At 44.6% G+C, this 18,553-nt stretch overlaps 1 protein-coding gene across 1 annotated transcript in view; it reads right to left on the bottom strand.

Moving 5' to 3' along the window:
- Positions 1-14,407, bottom strand: part of LOC117518808 (chondrolectin-like) — a 78,783-nt gene extending 64,376 nt beyond the window's left edge. The window contains exons 1-5 of the mRNA XM_034180049.1: positions 14,204-14,407; positions 11,708-11,871; positions 10,316-10,473; positions 2,301-2,351; positions 1,884-1,958 (exon numbers count right to left, since the gene is read on the bottom strand). Of these exons, the coding sequence (XP_034035940.1) occupies positions 1,884-1,958; positions 2,301-2,351; positions 10,316-10,473; positions 11,708-11,871; positions 14,204-14,407 (652 nt within the window). The remainder of the gene's footprint in view (positions 1-1,883; positions 1,959-2,300; positions 2,352-10,315; positions 10,474-11,707; positions 11,872-14,203) is intronic.
- Between the last annotated feature and the right edge of the window lie 4,146 nt (positions 14,408-18,553).

Below are 18,553 nucleotides of genomic sequence, written 5' to 3'. Positions count from 1 at the left end.
TTTTCAGGTGAGAGTGCGTAGAAGGGTGAAGGATGTGAAGGATGGATGCTGGATGGTGAAAGACATTCCCTGTCCTACCCCAGTGTTAGCTTATAATAAAAACATGGGTGGAGTCGGCCTGTCTGACCAGCTCATCCAGTACTACTCCACCCATCAGAAAAGTGCACCCTGGTACAGGACAGTGTTGCTGCACTTCCTTGACACTGCAACCACAAATGCATTCATCTTGCATTGTGAGATCAGCAGTGTCAAGCAAGTGCAGCCCAGACACACAAGGACTTTATGGTGGAGCTGGTGTGTCAACTGTGTGGCACAGACAAAACAGGTGTCTCACAGAACAGGAGCCAGAACCACGTTCCTGTGCCAGTTGTGACAGGCACAGATCCTCACCAAAAAGCCACAAAGGCAGACTGAGGTACCAACGGTGCCTTTAGGTGGACAACAAGAGGAGTGACACACCGTGGAAGTGTCAGGCCTGCGATGTGCCCCTCTGTGTTGTGTTGGACAGGAATTGTTTTTTGAGTGGCACAAATAATTTATGTTGCATCTTATTTTGACATCTGATTGTTTGGTAAATAGGTTAGCATTAGCATTTCCTGCACTATATGTTTTTGAAATGTACAATTTATATTTACATTCTAAATCTTATTGTGATATCTGACTGTTTTGCAAATAATTGTACAAAAAAACCACCTACATTTATGTAAATAGTTGTGTTTAACTTTGTTTTTTTTTTGTTTTTGTTTGTTTGTTTTGCTACATTTGTACATATGTTTTTGAAGTTTACAGTTTATATTTACATTTTAAGTTATGAAAATTTGTTTGTTAAACAAGTTTGTGGATTTCACAGTAAAAAAAACTTTTTTCTACTCTGATTTTATGTTTTTTGTGTGATTTTAGGTTCACTGTGTTAATACAGTAGGTCAGAATGAATGAGAAACTGTAAAGTCACTGAGGTGAGGTTGTACTGAAAAAATGACACCAAACAAGGCCAGGTAAACACTTTTTAAAGGTAAATTACAGTATAATGATAAAACCAAAAGTAGTCAAAACGGCCAATTATACCCTGGACCCCAGAGGGTTAAAGAGCTTTAATGTGGCCAGTTGGAATTTGGGATCTGTGGATTTGATTGTTTCATTTAGGATGTTGTCGACACCACAGGTCTTCTTGGTGTCAGTGGATTTGATGTTGTTCTGCAGTTCTTTTAAGGGTCATGGGGTCACCTAGTGGATTCTGGTCATCTTTGATGTCTGACTCTCAGCTTTGTAGTTTGTTCTCTCTGTTATCCTCTATTAGACCAAATGTCTTTGTGAAGTGGTTTAACCACACAGCTCCATTTTCTACGGGCACATCGTTATGTTTTTGGTTACTTAGGCTGTTCCAGTTTTCCCAGAATGTCTTTGTTTTCATGGACTCTTCAGTAGTGTATAACTGGTTTCTAACATGTTGCTCTCGTTTTTGTTTTTTCATCCTGTTTTAATGTTTGCCTGTAGTGAAGCCATGTGTTCTACTTGTCTGGATCTCTGTGTTTTTTATTTGATATGTTTTTTTGTTTTTTTCTGAGATTTTTACATTCTTCATCAAACCATTTGTCTTGGTTTTGGTTGTTTTTTGCCTTTTTGTTTGGGGTTTTTAAGTTTGAGTCAAGTTTGAGTTTTTTGGAAAGACATGTCCTGGTGACATGTTCCTCTTTCTGGTGGTGCAGCCTGCTGTGTGCACTCATTCATCTCCTTCACAGGCCACGACCCTCCTCACACAAAGGTTTCACCCAGACAGTACTCTGGAGACTGCTTTTATTGCAGTACCACAGATGAAAACTAGGACAAACAGATTAGCTCTGTTCTTCAAGACACTGTGTTGCTAAGCTGTCAAAGGTCAATACCTGAAGGTCCAGCTGCAGTGACCTCCTCGTCACCATGTCCAGGCTCTTTGACCACGCCAGCATCTGCCATCACCTCTGCATGACAACACACAGGCACAGAGAGGGCGGGGCTTGAGTTTGTCATATACTGACTGAACATCAGCTTGTGATCACCTCCTCCATAATTAAGGAGTCGGACAGTAACTCTGGAGACCACGTCCCGCCTGAGTAGTAAGTCAAGAATTTCACTAAAAGTGAGGTGTTTGATCTTTTTGTGGAATAACTAATTTACCAACCAAAATCATTGGTGTTACATCACTGAGTACTCTGATGTCAAAGGCAACCCTCATTTCCTGACACAAGATGCCAGCCAGAAACTCCTGCTTTAGTCCGAGGTGTAAAATTATACTATGACCATATAAAGATGTTCCTGCTCACCTGTGATACGCCCTTCAGGTGTGTGTCCCTGCTCCTTGATCAGACGGCTCTCTGATGACAGAAAAGGACAGTTTGATTATCAGTGAGCTGTCCATGGTGCTGAACACACGTGGAACAGATTACCACCGTGTGCACAACGCAAACCACTGACAAAAATACAAAATACACATAACTAACAAAAAATATACAAATACTTTACAAAGTAATAATACACAACTAAAAATACAAATACCTGAAAAAAACAAATACTTCAAAAGTAATAAAACACATCACTAAAAATATAAATACCTGAAAAAATACAAAATGCACATAACTAAAAAATACAAATAACTGAGAAAATACAAATACCAGAAATATAATACCTGAGCGGCGTGTGCTCGCTCATGGTACAGAGAGTCCCAAACAGGAAGTGCTAAATTTTGAGTCTACAGTGAAACAGGAAATGTCAAATGTTGAGCGCTTCCTGGAGCTACAGCAGAGGATATTAACCTGTTTTTCCATTATGTTTTGCACTGCTATGTTTATCCTGTGTAAGGTTTTTGTGTAACTTTTTGTTTGTCTCAATTTAAAAAAAAGAAAATTTTAAAATGAGAAAGAGAAGATCTCGCGGAAATTCAGTGCACTCAACACTGAAACAGGAAATGCTAAGTGTTGAATTGACATTAAATCCAGGAACACAAAGAGAGAGGCAGCGTGCACTGCGACAGCGCATGAGGTCAGTCGGTGATTATTCAGTGTGTAAATTACATGAAGGTTTTTAATCATGCTAATGCTGCCCCAGAAGCATTTACTGAAAATAAGAAGGACCTAAATGAGACGGTGAGGACTTTCCAGGCACGTGAGACGCGAATAAAGGAAAATGCTTAAAAGTGGTGGGGTGTTAAGAGGGCCGCAGTTGGGGGGGGGAAGCTGAGGTGTTTAGCCATGCTAATGCTCCCCAGAAGCATTTACTGAAAATAAAGTCTGAAGGATCTAAATGAGATGGTGAGATGCTGAAGACCTTTGCTTGTTCATGTCCGCAACAGATACATATTGCACATAAGAGGAAAAAAATTCAAATACCTGTACAAATATGGCCAAAAACCCGCTGGTAAAATCAACTTACCAACTGCATAAAAACTCTTCAGCAAATGACGGCATACAGAAAGTCGCCACCTCACTCCACCTCTGACTTTTGTAGAGGTTTGTGTGTGTGTGTGTGTGTGCTTGTCTGTGTGCGAGTCTATGCATGCGTGTGGGTGTGTGTGTCTGTGTGTGCTTGTCTGTGTGCGTGCGTGTGTGTGGGTCTGTGTGTGCAGGTTTATGCATGCGTATGGGTGTGTGAGTCTATGTGTCTGTGTGCATGCGTGCATGTCTGCATGTTTGTGCATGTGTGGGTCTCTCTGTGTGTGTGTGTGTGTGTGTGTGTGTGTGTATATGCGTGTCTGTATGCATGCATGTGTATGTTTCTGCGCGTGTACGTGTATGTCTGTGTGCATGCGTGTCTGTGTGTGCATGCAAATGTGTACGTTTCTGTGTATGTGTCTCTGTATACATGCATCCATGTCTGTGCATGTATGTGTGTCTGCGTGCGTGTCTGCGTGTGCATCTGTCTGTGTGTGTGTATGCTGTCTGTGTGTGTCTGTCTGTGTGTTGTCTGTCTGCCTGTGTCTGTATGTGTGTTGACTGTCTGCCTGTGTCTGTATGTGTCTGTTGTCTTTGTGTTGTTTGTGTGTGTGTCCGTTGTCTGTGTGTGTATGCTGTCTGTCTGCCTGTGTCTGTATGTCTGTTGTCTTTCTGTGTTGTCTCTGTGTGTGCTGGTTGTCTTTCTGTGTGTCTGTTGCCTTTCTGTGTCTGTGCGCGTGTCTGTGTTGTCTGTCTGTCTTTGTGTGCGTCTGTCCGTCTGTCTGTGTGTGTGTTGTCTGTCTATGTGTGTGTCTGTCCGTCTGTGTGTGTGAACTCATCTGCACACATGACGCACACCCCCCATCTCAGCCTCTGCTCCGCCACTCCCCCCGAGATTGGCCGCGTGGCGGAAATGCTGCTACAGCCCACACACACTCATTGCTTCAATTCGGATGATGGACTGTTTCAAAGTTTAGCGTACATACACAATCAAATGTATATGTGTGTTGTTTTAATTCTGATGTGTGCCATTACCTCCGGGAACCATCACCTTATCGTGGTGGAGAGGTTTGTGTGCCGCTACGAACCTGAGAGCTGTGTTGTCTGGAGCCTTGTGCTCCTGGTAGGGTCTCCCATGGCAAATTGGTCTCAGACGAGAGGCCAGACTAAGAATGGTTCACAAGACACCATGAAATAATGAAGCAGAGGAAACGTGACCCGGCCACAAGGAAGCCCGGGGCCCTCATCTGGAGCCAGGCCTGGATGTAGGGCCTGTCAGCGAGCACCTGGTGGTTGGGCTTGCCATGGAGCCCAGTCGGGCACAGCCCGAAAAAGCAACGTGGACTTTCTATCTCCACCCTGTGGGCTCAGTTAGATATGGTGGTTCTCGCCTCCACACACAGCCTCAGCTCCGGAACCGCTCTCCTTGATAGGGGTTGGACCTTATTCTTCTCTGTAGTTGCCCAGGGGGTGAGGCGCTGGTCGGGTGTGGGAATACACACGAGTCCCTAGCTGAGTGCTGCTACTTTGGAGTTTACTCCAGTAGATTAGGGGAGATGATGGTCTAGTGGCTAAGGTGTTAGGCTTGAGTCCAGAAGATCATGGGTTCAAGTCCCCACCTGACTGGAAAATCACTAAGGGCCCTTGGGCAAGGCCTTTAATCCCCTATTGCTCCCGGTGTGTAGTGAGCGCCTTGTATGGCAGCATCCTGATATCGGGGTGAATGTGAGAAATAATTCTAAAGTGCTTTGAGTGTCTGATTCAGATGGAAAAGCGCTATATAAATGCAGTCCATTTATCATTTACCATGAGAGGGTCGCCTACGTGCGTCTTTGGGTGGTGGTGGTGGGGTGGGGGTGGGGCTTGGACTCTGACTGTTGTTTGTGCGTATGCACCGAACAGCATTTCGGAGTATTCGGCCTTCTTGGAGTCCCTGAATGTAGTCCTGTATGGGGCTCCGGTGGGGGACTCCATTGCTCTGTTGGGGGACTTCAACGCACATGTGGGCAATGACAGAGACACCTGGAGAGGTGTGATTGGGAGGAACGGCCTCCCTGATCTAAACCTGAATGGTCGTTTGTTATTGGACTTCTGTGGTAGTCACGGACTGTCCATAACAAACGTCATGTTCGAACATAAGGATGCTCATAAGTGTACATGGTACCAGAGCACCCTAGGCTGAAGATCGATGATCGATTTTGTGATCGTATCATCTGATTTGAGGCCGCATGTTCTGGACACTCGGGTGAAGAGAGGGGCAGAGCTGTCAACTGATCATTATCTTACAAAATATCATTCCACAGAGACAGCTCTCACTAAAGTGGTGAATGATCTTCTGCTTGCAATGGATTTGGACACCACTACGGTTCTGGTGCTGTTACATCTCAGTGCTGCATTTGATACAGTGGATCATCATATTCTACTTGATATAGTAGAGAAGCTTGACTGGACTGGGTTGCTTGACGCGAGGACGTTTCGCTTCAAATCGCAGAAGCTTCCTCAGCTAAAATTCTTGCTCTGGTAGTCTGACTTCTGTCTTGACTCTTGTAGAGAAGAATATTATTTTTATATAGGTATATAGGTTTTATTATTCTACTTGATAGGTTGGAAAATCATTTTGTGATTACTGGGAGTGCCCTTGCATGGCTGACGTCATACTTGACCAGTCGTTCTCACTGTGTTTTGCACAGTAACACTACCTCTAACCTTAGTGACACGAAATTTGGGGTTCCACAGGGGTCCGTCTTAGGCCCCCTGCTTTTCTCCCTTTATATAGCACCCCTTGGGCACATATTGCAGTGTTTTGGGATTACCTTTCACTGCTATGCTGATGATACTCAGTTATACATGCCGATAACTGCTGGTAATCTCATTCACATAAAATCATTAGAAGACTGCCTTGCAGCAGTGAGAAGTTGGATGTCTAGAAACGTCCTACTTTTAAACTCTGATAAGACTGAAATGATGGATCTTGGTCCAGTGAGACATCAGCATCAATTTGACCAGTTAACACTTAGCCTAGGCTCGTGTGTCATACATCACACTGACAAAGTGAGGAACTTTGGGGTAATTTTTGATCCTACATTGTCCTTTGACCTCCACATTAGAAATATTAGGAGGACTGCTTTCTTCCACCTCCAAAATATAGCAAAGATCCATCCCATCCTGTCTATGGCTGATGCTGAGACCCTGATCCATGCATTTATCTCTTCTAGATTGGACTACTGCAATGTTTTATTTTCTGGCTTACCGTGGTCCAGCATTAGGGCTCTCCAACTGGTTCAAAATGCTGCAGCCAGACTTTTGACACGAAGCAGAAAGTTTGACCACATTACACCCATTTTGGCATCCCTTCACTGGCATCCTGTCCCAGTGAGATCAGATTTTAAGGTTCTGCTACTAACCTATAAAATTATTCATGGACTGACACCTCCCTACCTAGCTGACCTAATTAAACCTTACGTACCGGCCCGGGCTTTGCGTTCTCAGGGTACAGGACTACTTTGTGTCCCTAGGGTGAATAACAAGTCTGCGGGTCATAGAGCTATCTCTTATCATGCCCCTGTTCTGTGGAATGATCTCCCTGCGTCAATAAAAAGTCAGATTCTGTGGAAACTTTCAAGTCCAGATTTAAGACACACTTATTTTCGTTTTCGTATGGCTAGCGTACTGGCATAGTATAGTTCTACGCTTTTTACTCTTTTAATTATTTTGATTAGGAAACGGAGTGGGCCGCGGCCTCAACTTTACCTAAATTGTGGGTCTTTTAGTGAAGCTTAGGGCTAGTGGCCGGCTATCACCTTAGTATTTCCTGTTTTTCTTGTTGTTTAATGCTGACAAATTATACTATATTTCTTGTCTTTCTGATGCCTGATTCTGTTTTTTTCTCTCTGTCTAAGGTGCAGCTCCATCCAGAGATGGGTGTGGTAGTTGTGCTGGAAACCCTCCTGTCCTGTGCACCAACAGCATTTCCTGTATATTCGTTTTGTGTCTGTAGCATGGCCCAAGCAGAGGGTCACCCCTTTGAGTCTGGTCTGCTTGAGGTTTCTTCCTCAGAGGGAGTTTTTCCTTACCACTGCTGCTCTGGGGGTTAGTAAGATTAGACCTTACTTGTGTGAAGCACCTTGAGGCAACTCTGTTGTGATTTGGCGCTATATAAATGAAAATAAATTGAAATTGAATTGAATTGGTGGTGAGTTGGATCAGAGGGTGGGGGAGGACTTTGGACAGACCCGGTAAGCCCAAACGGATAGTGCGGGTGAACTGGGAACATCTGAAGGAGCCCACTGTCCGACAGATCTTCAACTTACGCCTCCGGGAGAGCTTTTCTAGCATCCCTGTGGCGGTTGGGGGCATTGAACCAGAATGGGCAATGTTCAAAGCTTCCATTGCTGAAGCTGCAGCAGGGAGCTGTGGCCTGAAGGTCTTAGGTGCCTCAAGGGGCGGCAACCCTCGAACACCGTGGTGGACATCGGTGGTCAGGGAAGCCGTCCGACTGAAGAAGGAGTCCTTCCGGGATATGTTATCTCGGAGGACTCCAGAGGCAGTTGCAAGGTGCCGACAGGCCTGAAGGGCAGCAGCCTCTGCTGTGGAGGAGGCAAAGCAGCGGGTGTGGGAGGAATTCGGAGCAACCATGGAGAAGAACTCTCGGTCGGCACCAAGGTGCTTCTGGCGGACCGTGAGGCACCTCAGGAGGGGAAAATGGGGAACCATCCAAGCTGTCTACAGTAAGGATGGGACTCTGTTGAGCTCAACTGAGGATGTAATCCGGCACTGGAAGGAACACTTTGAGGAACCCCTGCATCAGACCGGAGTGCCCTCTATAGTAGGGGCAGAGCTGGAAGCTGATGGAGGATTTTCATCAATTTCCCTGGTGGAAGTCACTGAGGTAGTCAAACAACTCCACAGTGGCAAGGCCCCAGGGGTTGATGAGATCCATCCAGAAATGCTGAAGGCTCTGGGTGTGGAGGGAATGTCTTGGATGAGACGTCTCTTCAACACTGTGTTGAGGATTGGGACAGTACCTAAGGAGTGGCAAACTGGGGTGGTGTTCCCCATATTTAAAAGGGGGGGGACCAGAGAGTGTGTGCCAACTACAGGGGCATCACACTACTCAGCCTCCCTGGTTAAAGTCTACTCCAGGGTGCTGGAAAGGAGGGTTCGGCCAATAGTCGAACCTCTGATTGAAGAGGAACAATGCGGGTTCTGTCCTGGTTGTGGAACAACCGACCAGCTCTTTACTCTCACAAGGATCCTGGAGGATGCCTGGGACTATGTCCACCCAGTCTACATGTGTTTTGTGGACTTGGAGAAGGCGTATGATCGGGTACCCCGGGAGATACTTGTGGGAGGTGCTGCGGGAGTATGGAGTGAGGGGGTCCCTTTTCAGGGCCATCCAATCTCTGTACTCGCAAAGCGAGAGCTGTGTTTGGGTGCTCGGCAGTACGTCAGACTCGTTTCTGGTGAAGGCTGGCCTCCGCCAGGGCTGCGCCTTGTCACCCATCCTGTTTGTGATATTCATGGACAGGATATCGAGGCGTAGACAGCGGGGGGAAGAAGGGTTTCAAGTTTGGTGCCCTCAGAGTCTCATCACTGCTTTTTGCAGATGATGTGGTCCTGTTGGCTTCATCGGCCTGTGACCTCCAACACTCACTGGATCGGTTCACAGCCGAGTGTGAAGCGGCTGGGATGAGGATCAGCACCTCTAAATCTGAGGCCATGGTTCTCAGCAGGAAACCAATGGATTGCCTACTCCGGGTAGGGAATATGGCCTTGCCCCAAGTGAAGGACTTCAAGTACCCCCGGGTCTTGTTCACGAGTGAGGGGACGATGGAGCGTGAGATTGGCCGGAGAATCGGCACAGCAGGGGCGGTATTGCATTCGCTCTACCGTACTGTTGTGATGAAAAGGGAGCTGAGCCAAAAGACGAAGCTCTCAATCTACTGGTCAATCTTCGTTCCTACTCTCACCTATGGTCAAGAGTGTTGGGTCATGACCGAAAGAACTAGATCGTGGGTACAAGCGGCCAAAATGGGCTTCCTCAGGAGGGTGGCTGGTGTCTCCCTTAGACATGGGGTGAGAAGTTCAGTCATCCGTGGGAGGCTCGGAGTAGAGTCGCTGCTCCTTCGCGTTGAAAGGAGCCAGCTGAGGTCGTTCGGGCATCTGGTAAGGATGCCTCCTGGGTGCCTCCCAAGGGAGGTGTTCCAGGCACATCCATCTGGGAGGAGACCCCGGGGAAGACCCAGGACTAGGTGGAGAGATTATATCTCCACACTGGCCAGGGAACGCCTCGGGATCCCCCAGTCAGAGGTGGTCAATGCAGCCCGGGAAAGGGAAGTCTGGGGTCCCCTGCTGGAGCGGTTGCCGCCGCGACCGAACCCGGAAAAGCGGTTGAAGATGAGTGATGAGTGAGTAATTATTACGTTCAGCTAGTAATAATTGTGGATTAATTGCTGTATTGTTTGTCTGGGGTAATTGGGTGTGATATTAATTGCCCTTGTAAGGATTAGTAAAGTTGTTTGAATCTTGAATCTTGTCTGTATGTGTGTGTGTCTGTCTGTGTCTGTATGTGTGTGTGTCTGTCTTTATGCATGTGTGTGTGTGTGTCTCCGGTGAGTTTGAGTCCCAGAAGTTTGGGACTTTTTATTTCTGAGCTGTTCCTCGGATGGAACTCTTCTGGGCAGAGACCTCAGATGTTGGACATGGAACCTGCTCGAATCACTGGTCCAGTTTGGGAGGTGCTGTCCTGGAGGTCATCTCTGGCTTGTGTCCCAAAGAGGCACAGTTCAATTCCCCATCAAATAGGAAACTAACTAAGGTTTCTGTTCAGGGTCACCTTAGCTTTCAGATTCTTTTGGATCCCCAGACCTGTTTTGTTTTAACTTGGACTCAAGCTGATTGGCTGACAGTACCTGGTTCATATTTGCAGATGAAGTTGTGTTTCATGTTGCAGCGGTCATCGTTCCACTGGTAGAGATAAGATCCGCCCAAACCTGGAAGTGCAGTTGGCTGATGGTACATCACCACACAGGCTTCTCCTCCACAGGACGGCTCGTCAAAGTACCAGTTCCTACATCATCATCATCAAAGTTCACGTTACTGATTCAGAGCAGTAAACTGATCAATAAGCGAAGTGCGCATCACATCTGCACATGCGTGGGTCAGACGGGGGCAAAAATTCCAGCTCCCAAACTCACACCGCTCCCATTGAATGTCGTATAAAGTAGCATTAGCGGACTGTAAAAGTTAAGGCTTTTACAGGGATTGTTTCAAAGGCTTTAAGCCTAAAGCGACACATACAATAATGACAGGGGCACATTGTGCTGTTTTCAAATGCTCGAACGGAATTTATAGGCTTGAAAGTTGGCTGAAAACACACGATTGCAAAGCTCCGCCGAGTCCACACAAAGACGGAAAGAAGAAGAAATGTGGTTGTAAACCTCCATTCATTCTACACAATTTCGCCACAGAAAAGAAAGATCCAGACGGACGTAAAAGATGGACTAAAATAGTAAGTTTCTTGCACACATTGATTTTGTCAATATCCTGAAACCGTGCCGCCGTTTTCGTGCATCGGCTTATGATTGTAATGTCGCGGCATGAATGACGTGGCGCATAATATTGTAATATTGACATGTTCTATAAACAAACTGCATGCATGCACATATTGTATGTCTGTCAACTTATCAAAACAAACATGACACCAAAGAGCTCCACTAGTTCATCTTCGGCACAACATAAAAGTCTTAGTGCAGACTGTTGCCTGCAAATTTGAAGTATTCTCAACTTTTTTTTTTACAGTGAGGTTATATGTGAGACTCACCATCATTGTCGTCATTATGAAGCCGGTGGAGTCGCGATTTCTCATCCCTGCTTAGCAAATATTCTGCAATATCCACAGTTTCAGTCTCTGGACTTTGTCTAACCATCTGTCAGTTGCCTTCAAGGGGTCAGAAATTTCTTTGTCTCCAACTATCAACAAGGACTGCTAATTTTTTGTCATCTTTGTCGGCACTAACGGTAGTTTCTGTACCGATGCAGCACACGCAAGCACAACCAGCTCTTCTTTCTGTTTCTGTCCACTGCCGTACGTAATCCTGGTTGTAACAGGCAATCCGCGGAGCTTACAAAAACGCTTTAAATTGTCAACTTTCCAGCGGTTGAAATGATCCAAATCACAGCACTCCTCACTGCTTTCCGCCACCATAGCTTGTGGGTTGGTAGTCAAAAAATTTAGCCTACCCATAATGCACCGCGAGGCCTGAAATGCACATTTCGGTTATACTGTGTGAGGCGATGAGGACCTGAAGGAGGACAGGCTGCCGTCGGTCCAGTGGTACAGCTGGGGACAGAAGGCGAGTTCAGAATGGTTCTGATCAATGCCCTCAGTCCGAGTCAATCCAATCCAGAAGTCGCCGTCTGCTATACCTCCTCCAACTGCACCTCCCACTGCTCCGGAACGCAACTCCTGAAGAGGATGACAACATCAGAGACAGACTGACAGCACAACAGTGTTGGACAGAGAGACACCACATCCACCGTGAGGCTGTGACTAGAGAAGCAGCACAGGGGCCTCTCCACACACACACACACACACACACTCCTTCAGCATTGTCATGGCTGTTTTGGTGGCTTCCCTCATTTGTGTCCGTCGTTAACAGTCACCCAGTTTTTGGAGTTATCAGGTCATGCTGTATATTTCTGAGTGATCTCACACACACACCTTCAGCCGCTTCCTCCAATTAAGGATAGCGGGGGGCTGGAGCCTATCCCAGCAGTCATAGAGCGCGAGGCGGGGTACACCCTGGACAGGACGCCAGTCTGTCGCAGGGCCACAAACAGACAAACAAACATCCACACCCACACCTACGGACAATTTAAAGATTCCAGTCCACCTAAGCCACGTCTTTGGACGTGGGAGGAAACCGGAGCACCCGGAGGGAACACACACAAACACAGGGAGAACATGCAAACTCCACACAGAAAGGCCACAGGCGGGAATTGAACCCACGACTTTCTCACTGTGAGGCAACAGTGCTAACCACTAAGTCACCGTGCTGCCTTTCTGAGTGATTGGTTAAAGAAAAATGGAAAATATGTGAAATCAAAGCTCAGTCTTTTGTCCACTGAGTCATCGATGAACGTAGATGGCTGTGCGGTTGTTACTGGTGTGGTTAAAAAGAGGGGCTGCAGAGTTCTGTGGTTCTGATTTGGATGCATTAGCCCTCAAATCAAAGCTTGTATTTGTTATATATGCTGTGACTGACAACTGATAATATTAAAAATAGGAGCAATCAAACATTTTTGACGTCTGCCAATCTGGATCCAGATAAGGGATGGGGATTGATAAGATTTTATTGATAGATGCCATTATCGATTCCGCTTATCGATCCGATTCCTTATCGATTCCTTTAGCAATACCTCCTGTGAATTTTCTGTGTACTAAAAGTAGGCTTTACAGGTTTTCTGTGTCAACATTTTATTGAGTCTTAAAGTCAATAAATATGAAACTGGTCACTGGATCCTTGATCTGTGGCACAGGTTCACCCAGGAGTCGTCAAGACCTTATTTAAGACATTGTTTTGGTGATTAGGGACGTCCTCGTGTATTGTAATAAATACTCCAAAGAAAGTCAAGAGCTTCTCTCAGAATTTAGAGGAATAGACCTGAAAGAAGTTTCTGTTGGAAGTCTTTTAGACATAGGATCAGCAGGTTAGGTGAATTGGAAACTTTGGAATTGTCCAGGTCTCCCTTGTAAAAGAGATATTGATCTGAATGGGACTAACCTGGTTAAATAAAGATAGTTCAGGGAAGATAGCTTAAGGGTATGAATTGCGGAATTTGCACAAGGATGTTAATAATGTGTATTTTATCCTTTGACTTACTGTGTTGTTTTTAATGTATGGGTGCTATGTATTGGATGTGTTGTTGTGTAGCAGACTCTGTCCAAGGCAAATTTCTCCTTAGGGAGACAAATAAAGACACTTTGACTTTGACTTAAATTAAAGTGGGAGGGGGAAGTGTTGGCTGTGTAAATACGTGAAAGACACTGGACTCATCGAGAGGATTTAGTACTGCTATAACAGACTGATGCAGTAGGTGGCAGCACTGCAACTAAAAGGATTCTGGCAGACGTTAAACGCCACAGAAGACGGTACGTTTGGTTTATATCACAGGAGCACGTTTTGAGGTTGGAGCGCATTTCTGCATTCACAAAATGCCTCAAGAAAACTAAAAAAAATACAGTACTTAATTTACTAATAAATATTAGTAATATTAGTTGTGAGTCTGGGTAAATCGTGGGACTCGTTCCCATTGATTGTGCAGCTCATCTCATTTCCTCAGCAGAGTGTGCGTGAGACAAAAACAAACGTGTTTACCTCATGGCGAGTAGCCAGAGCTACCAGCTAGCTCTGGTGTAATGTGAACCAAATAACCGATAAGGGAATTGTTAAGCAAACAGGCTATTGATATCGGTGGGTCGAATAATTTCTTATTGATTCTTAACAAGAACCGGTTTTTGACACCCATTCCTAATCTGGATCACCTCCAAAATTCAGTGGAGTCTTCCATGGTCTAATATTTACATGTGGTGAAACTTTTGTCAAAATCTGTGCAGTAGATTTGATATAATCCTGCTAAAAGTTCAGACAAATAAATAAATTTTACTACGTCCTCGGCGGACGTAATAAGAGTTTGCTGCTGTCTAAATATGTCAAATCTACAAACTGTGGTTTAATAAAGATATCTAAGGTTGTGGGGACAGAGACGCCTGCCATGGATTTGGGTCAGACTCTCACCTGCAGTAAGTTTTCGATGTCTTTCTGCTCAGTGAGACTCTCGATGCTGAGCAGTGAACCACCGTCCATCTCACAGGCCTGAAACGCCTCCCAGAATGCAATGCGGCTTGACACGTCATGGAAGTATGCAATCTTATAGCACGACCGCTCCAGACCATCCAAACACACCGTCTGACCTGAGACACAACCACAGAACCAAAACATCCTTCATCTTTTCTCCTCATCAACTGTGTCCCCTCTCTGCTCCTTAGGACTCGTCCTCCTCCAATCAAGGCAAAGACTGTTTGTTTTTTTGCTTCTCTGTTTGTTTTTTGGTCACAATATTCAACAGACATCAGGTTTCAGTGCATCTTTATTCTTTTTTTTCCCTCCTCAGTAACATCCATCGATCCATTTTCTATACCCGCTTACTCCAATTAAGGGTCACGCCGAGTCATAGGGCGTGAGGTGGGTTCACCCTGAACAGGACACCAATCTGACGCAGGGCCACAAACAAAAATATCACTCGTTTGAGCATCTGATTCTCTGCTCTGCTCAGGATATTATACATTGCCAAGGTCAGAAGAATAAAAATCAGTCATATTACTTTGTCATTGTACATAGGCATCCTGGCCCATATTCTGAATTCTTAGATGAATTTGGTGCATTCATCTCTAACTTGTCAACTAGTGTAGATAACATTCTGATCATTGGTGACTTTAACATTCATATAAATAAGCCTTCTGATCCCCTCTGGAAATCATTTATGGACTGGTGGTTGGCTCTCACTGCGGTATTGAATCACTTAATGTTCCGGAGCACAGCGGTGTTTTGCTGTATCTGTTAGCTGTTTAATCCTCGCAGTTAGATTGATCTAGTTAACTAGATAATGATTTGTTTCACAGTGTAATCTTCACGTGCCTTAACTAAAGCACTCCCTCTGCTGAATCACCTCTAAATTATTTACACATTATTCACTTTGTGTGTTTTTAGGAATCCGCTAGCTTAGCGCAGCTACTAGATCTTAGCCGATTTAGCATGGCGGCTTCTCCTGTCTCTCCCGCACTTTTCTGCTCTGGGTGTGAAATGTTTAGTTATTCCTCAGCCTCCTTTAGCAGTAATGGTACTTGTAATAAGTGTAGCTTATTCGTAGCTTTGGAGGCCAGGCTGGGTGAACTGGAGACTCGGCTCCGCACCTTGGAAAATTCTACAGCTAGCCAGGCCCCTGTAGTTGGTGCGGACCAAGGTAGCTTAGCCGCCGTTAGTTTCCCTCCCGGCAGATCCCGAGCAGCCGGGAAAGCAGGCCGACTGGGTGACTGTGAGGAAGAAGCGTAGTTCTAAACAGAAGCCCCGTGTACACCGCCAACCCGTTCACATTTCTAACCGTTTTTCCCCACTCGACGACACACCCGCCAAGAATCAAACTCTGGTTATTGGCGACTCTGTTTTGAGAAATGTGAAGTTAGCGACACCAGCAACCATAGTCAATTGTCTTCTGGGGGCCAGAGCAGGCGACATTGAAGGAAATTTGAAACTGCTGGCTAAGGCTATCCGTAAATTTGGTAAGATTGTAATTCACGTCGGCAGTAAAGACACCCGGTTACGCCAATCGGAGGTCACTAAAATTAACATTGAATCAGTGTGTAACTTTGCAAAAACAATGTTGGACTCTGTAGTTTTCTCTGGGCCCCTCCTCAATCGGACCGGGAGTGACATGTTTAGCCGCATCTTCTCCTTGAATTGCTGGCTGTCTGAGTGGTGTCCAAAAATTGAGGTGGGCTTCATAGATAATTGGCAAAACTTCTGGGGAAAACCTGGTCTTGTTAGGAGAGACGGCATCCATCCCACTTTGGATGGAGCAGCTCTCATTTCTAGAAATCTGCCCAATTTTCTTAAATCCTCCAAACCGTGACTATCCAGGGTTGGGACCAGGAAGCAGAGTTGTAGTCTACACACCTCTCTGCAGCTTCTCTCCCCCTGCCATCCCCTCATTACCCCATCCCCGTAGAGACGGTGCCTGCTCACAGACCACCAATAACCAGCAAAAATCTATTTAAGCATAAAAATTCAAAAAGAAAAAATAATATAGCACCTTCAACTGCACCACAGACTAAAACAGTTAAATGTGGTCTATTAAACATTAGGTCTCTCTCTTCTAAGTCCCTGTTAGTAAATGATATAATAATTGATCAACATATTGATTTATTCTGCCTTACAGAAACCTGGTTACAGCAGGATGAATATGTTAGTTTAAATGAGTCAAAACCCCTGAGTCACACTAACTGCCAGAATGCTCGTAGCACGGGCTGAGGCAGAGGATTAGCAGCAATCTTCCATTCCAGCTTATTAATTAATCAAAAACCCAGACAGAGCTTTAATTCATTTGAAAGCTTGTCTCTTAGTCTTGTCCATCCAAATTGGAAGTCCCAAAAACCAGTTTTATTGTTATTATCTATCGTCCTCCTGGTCGTTACTGTGAGTTTCTCTGTGAATTTTCAGACCTTTTGTCTGACTTAGTGTTTAGCTCAGATAAGATCATTATAGTGGGTGATTTTAACATCCACACAGATGCTGAGAATGACAGCCTCAACACTGCATTTAATCTATTATTAGACTCAATTGGCTTTGCTCAAAATGTAAATGAGTCCACCCACCACTTTAATCATATCTTAGATCTTGTTCTGACTTATGGTATGGAAATTGAAGACTTAACAGTATTCCCTGAAAACTCCCTTCTGTCTGATCATTTCTTAATAACATTTACATTTACTCTGATCTTAGAAGATCTTCACTTAGCCTGGAAAAAGAGTCTGTTGCTCTATAAAAAGCCCTCCGTAAAGCTAGGACATCTTACTACTCATCACTAATTGAAGAAAATAAGAACAACCCCAGGTTTCTTTTCAGCACTGTAGCCAGGCTGACAAAGAGTCAGAGCTCTATTGAGCCGAATATTCCTTTAACTTTAACTAGTAATGACTTCATGACTTTCTTGCTAATAAAATTTTAACTATTAGAGAAAAAATTACTCATAACCATCCCAAAGACGTATCGTATCCTTGGCTGCTTTCAGTGATCCCGATATTTGGTTAGACTCTTTCTCTCCGATTGTTCTGTCTGAGTTATTTTCATTAGTTACTTCATCCAAAACCATCAACATGTCTATTAGACCCCATTCCTACCAGGCTGCTCAAGGAAGCCCTACCATTATTAATGCTTCAATCTTAAATATGATCAATCTATCTTTATTAGTTGGCTATGTACCACAGGCTTTTAAGGTGGCAGTAATTAAACCATTACTTAAAAAGCCATCACTTGACCCAGCTATCTTAGCTAATTATAGGCCAATCTCCAACCTTCCTTTTCTCTCAAAAATTCTTGAAAGGGTAGTTGTAAAACAGCTAACTGATCATCTGCAGAGGAATGGTCTATTTGAAGAGTTTCGGTCAGGTTTTAGAATTCATCATAGTACAGAAACAGCATTAGTGAAGGTTACAAATGGTCTTCTTATGGCCTCAGACAGTGGACTCATCTCTGTGCTTGTTATGTTAGACCTCAGTGCTGCTTTTGATACTGTTGACCATAAAATTTTATTACAGAGATTAGAGCATGCCATAGGTATTAAAGGCACTGCGCTGTGGTGGTTTGAATCATATTTATCTAATAGATTACAATTTGTTCATGTAAATGGGGAATCGTCTTCACAGACTAAGGTTAATTATGGAGTTCCACAAGGTTCTGTGCTAGGACCAATTTTATTCACTTTATACATGCTTCCCTTAGGCAGTATTATTAGACGGCATTGCTTAAATTTTCATTGTTACGCAGATGATACCCAGCTTTTTCCATGAAGCCAGAGGACACACACCAATTGGCTAAACTGCAGGATTGTCTTACAGACATAAAGACATGGATGACCTCTAATTTCCTGCTTTTAAACTCAGATAAAACTGAAGTTATTGTACTTGGCCCCACAAATCTTAGAAACATGGTGTCTAACCAGATCCTTACTCTGGATGGCATTACCCTGACCTCTAGTAATACTGTGAGAAATCTTGGAGTCATTTTTGATCAGGATATGTCATTCAAAGCGCATATTAAACAAATATGTAGAACTGCTTTTTTGCATTTGCGCAATATCTCTAAAATTAGAAAGGTCTTGTCTCAGAGTGATGCTGAAAAACTAATTCATGCATTTATTTCCTCTAGGCTGGACTATTGTAATTCATTATTATCAAGTTGTCCTAAAAGTTCCCTGAAAAGCCTTCAGTTAATTCAAAATGCTGCAGCTAGAGTACTGACAGGGACTAGAAGGAGAGAGCATATCTCACCCATATTGGCCTCTCTTCATTGGCTTCCTGTTAATTCTAGAAT

The sequence above is a fragment of the Thalassophryne amazonica genome, chromosome 1, assembly GCF_902500255.1.
Source record: "Thalassophryne amazonica chromosome 1, fThaAma1.1, whole genome shotgun sequence".
NCBI classification, from domain to species: Eukaryota; Metazoa; Chordata; class Actinopteri; order Batrachoidiformes; family Batrachoididae; genus Thalassophryne; species Thalassophryne amazonica.
The sequence above is the reverse complement of the archived record's forward strand: the minus strand, read 5'-3'. Positions and strand labels throughout refer to the sequence as shown.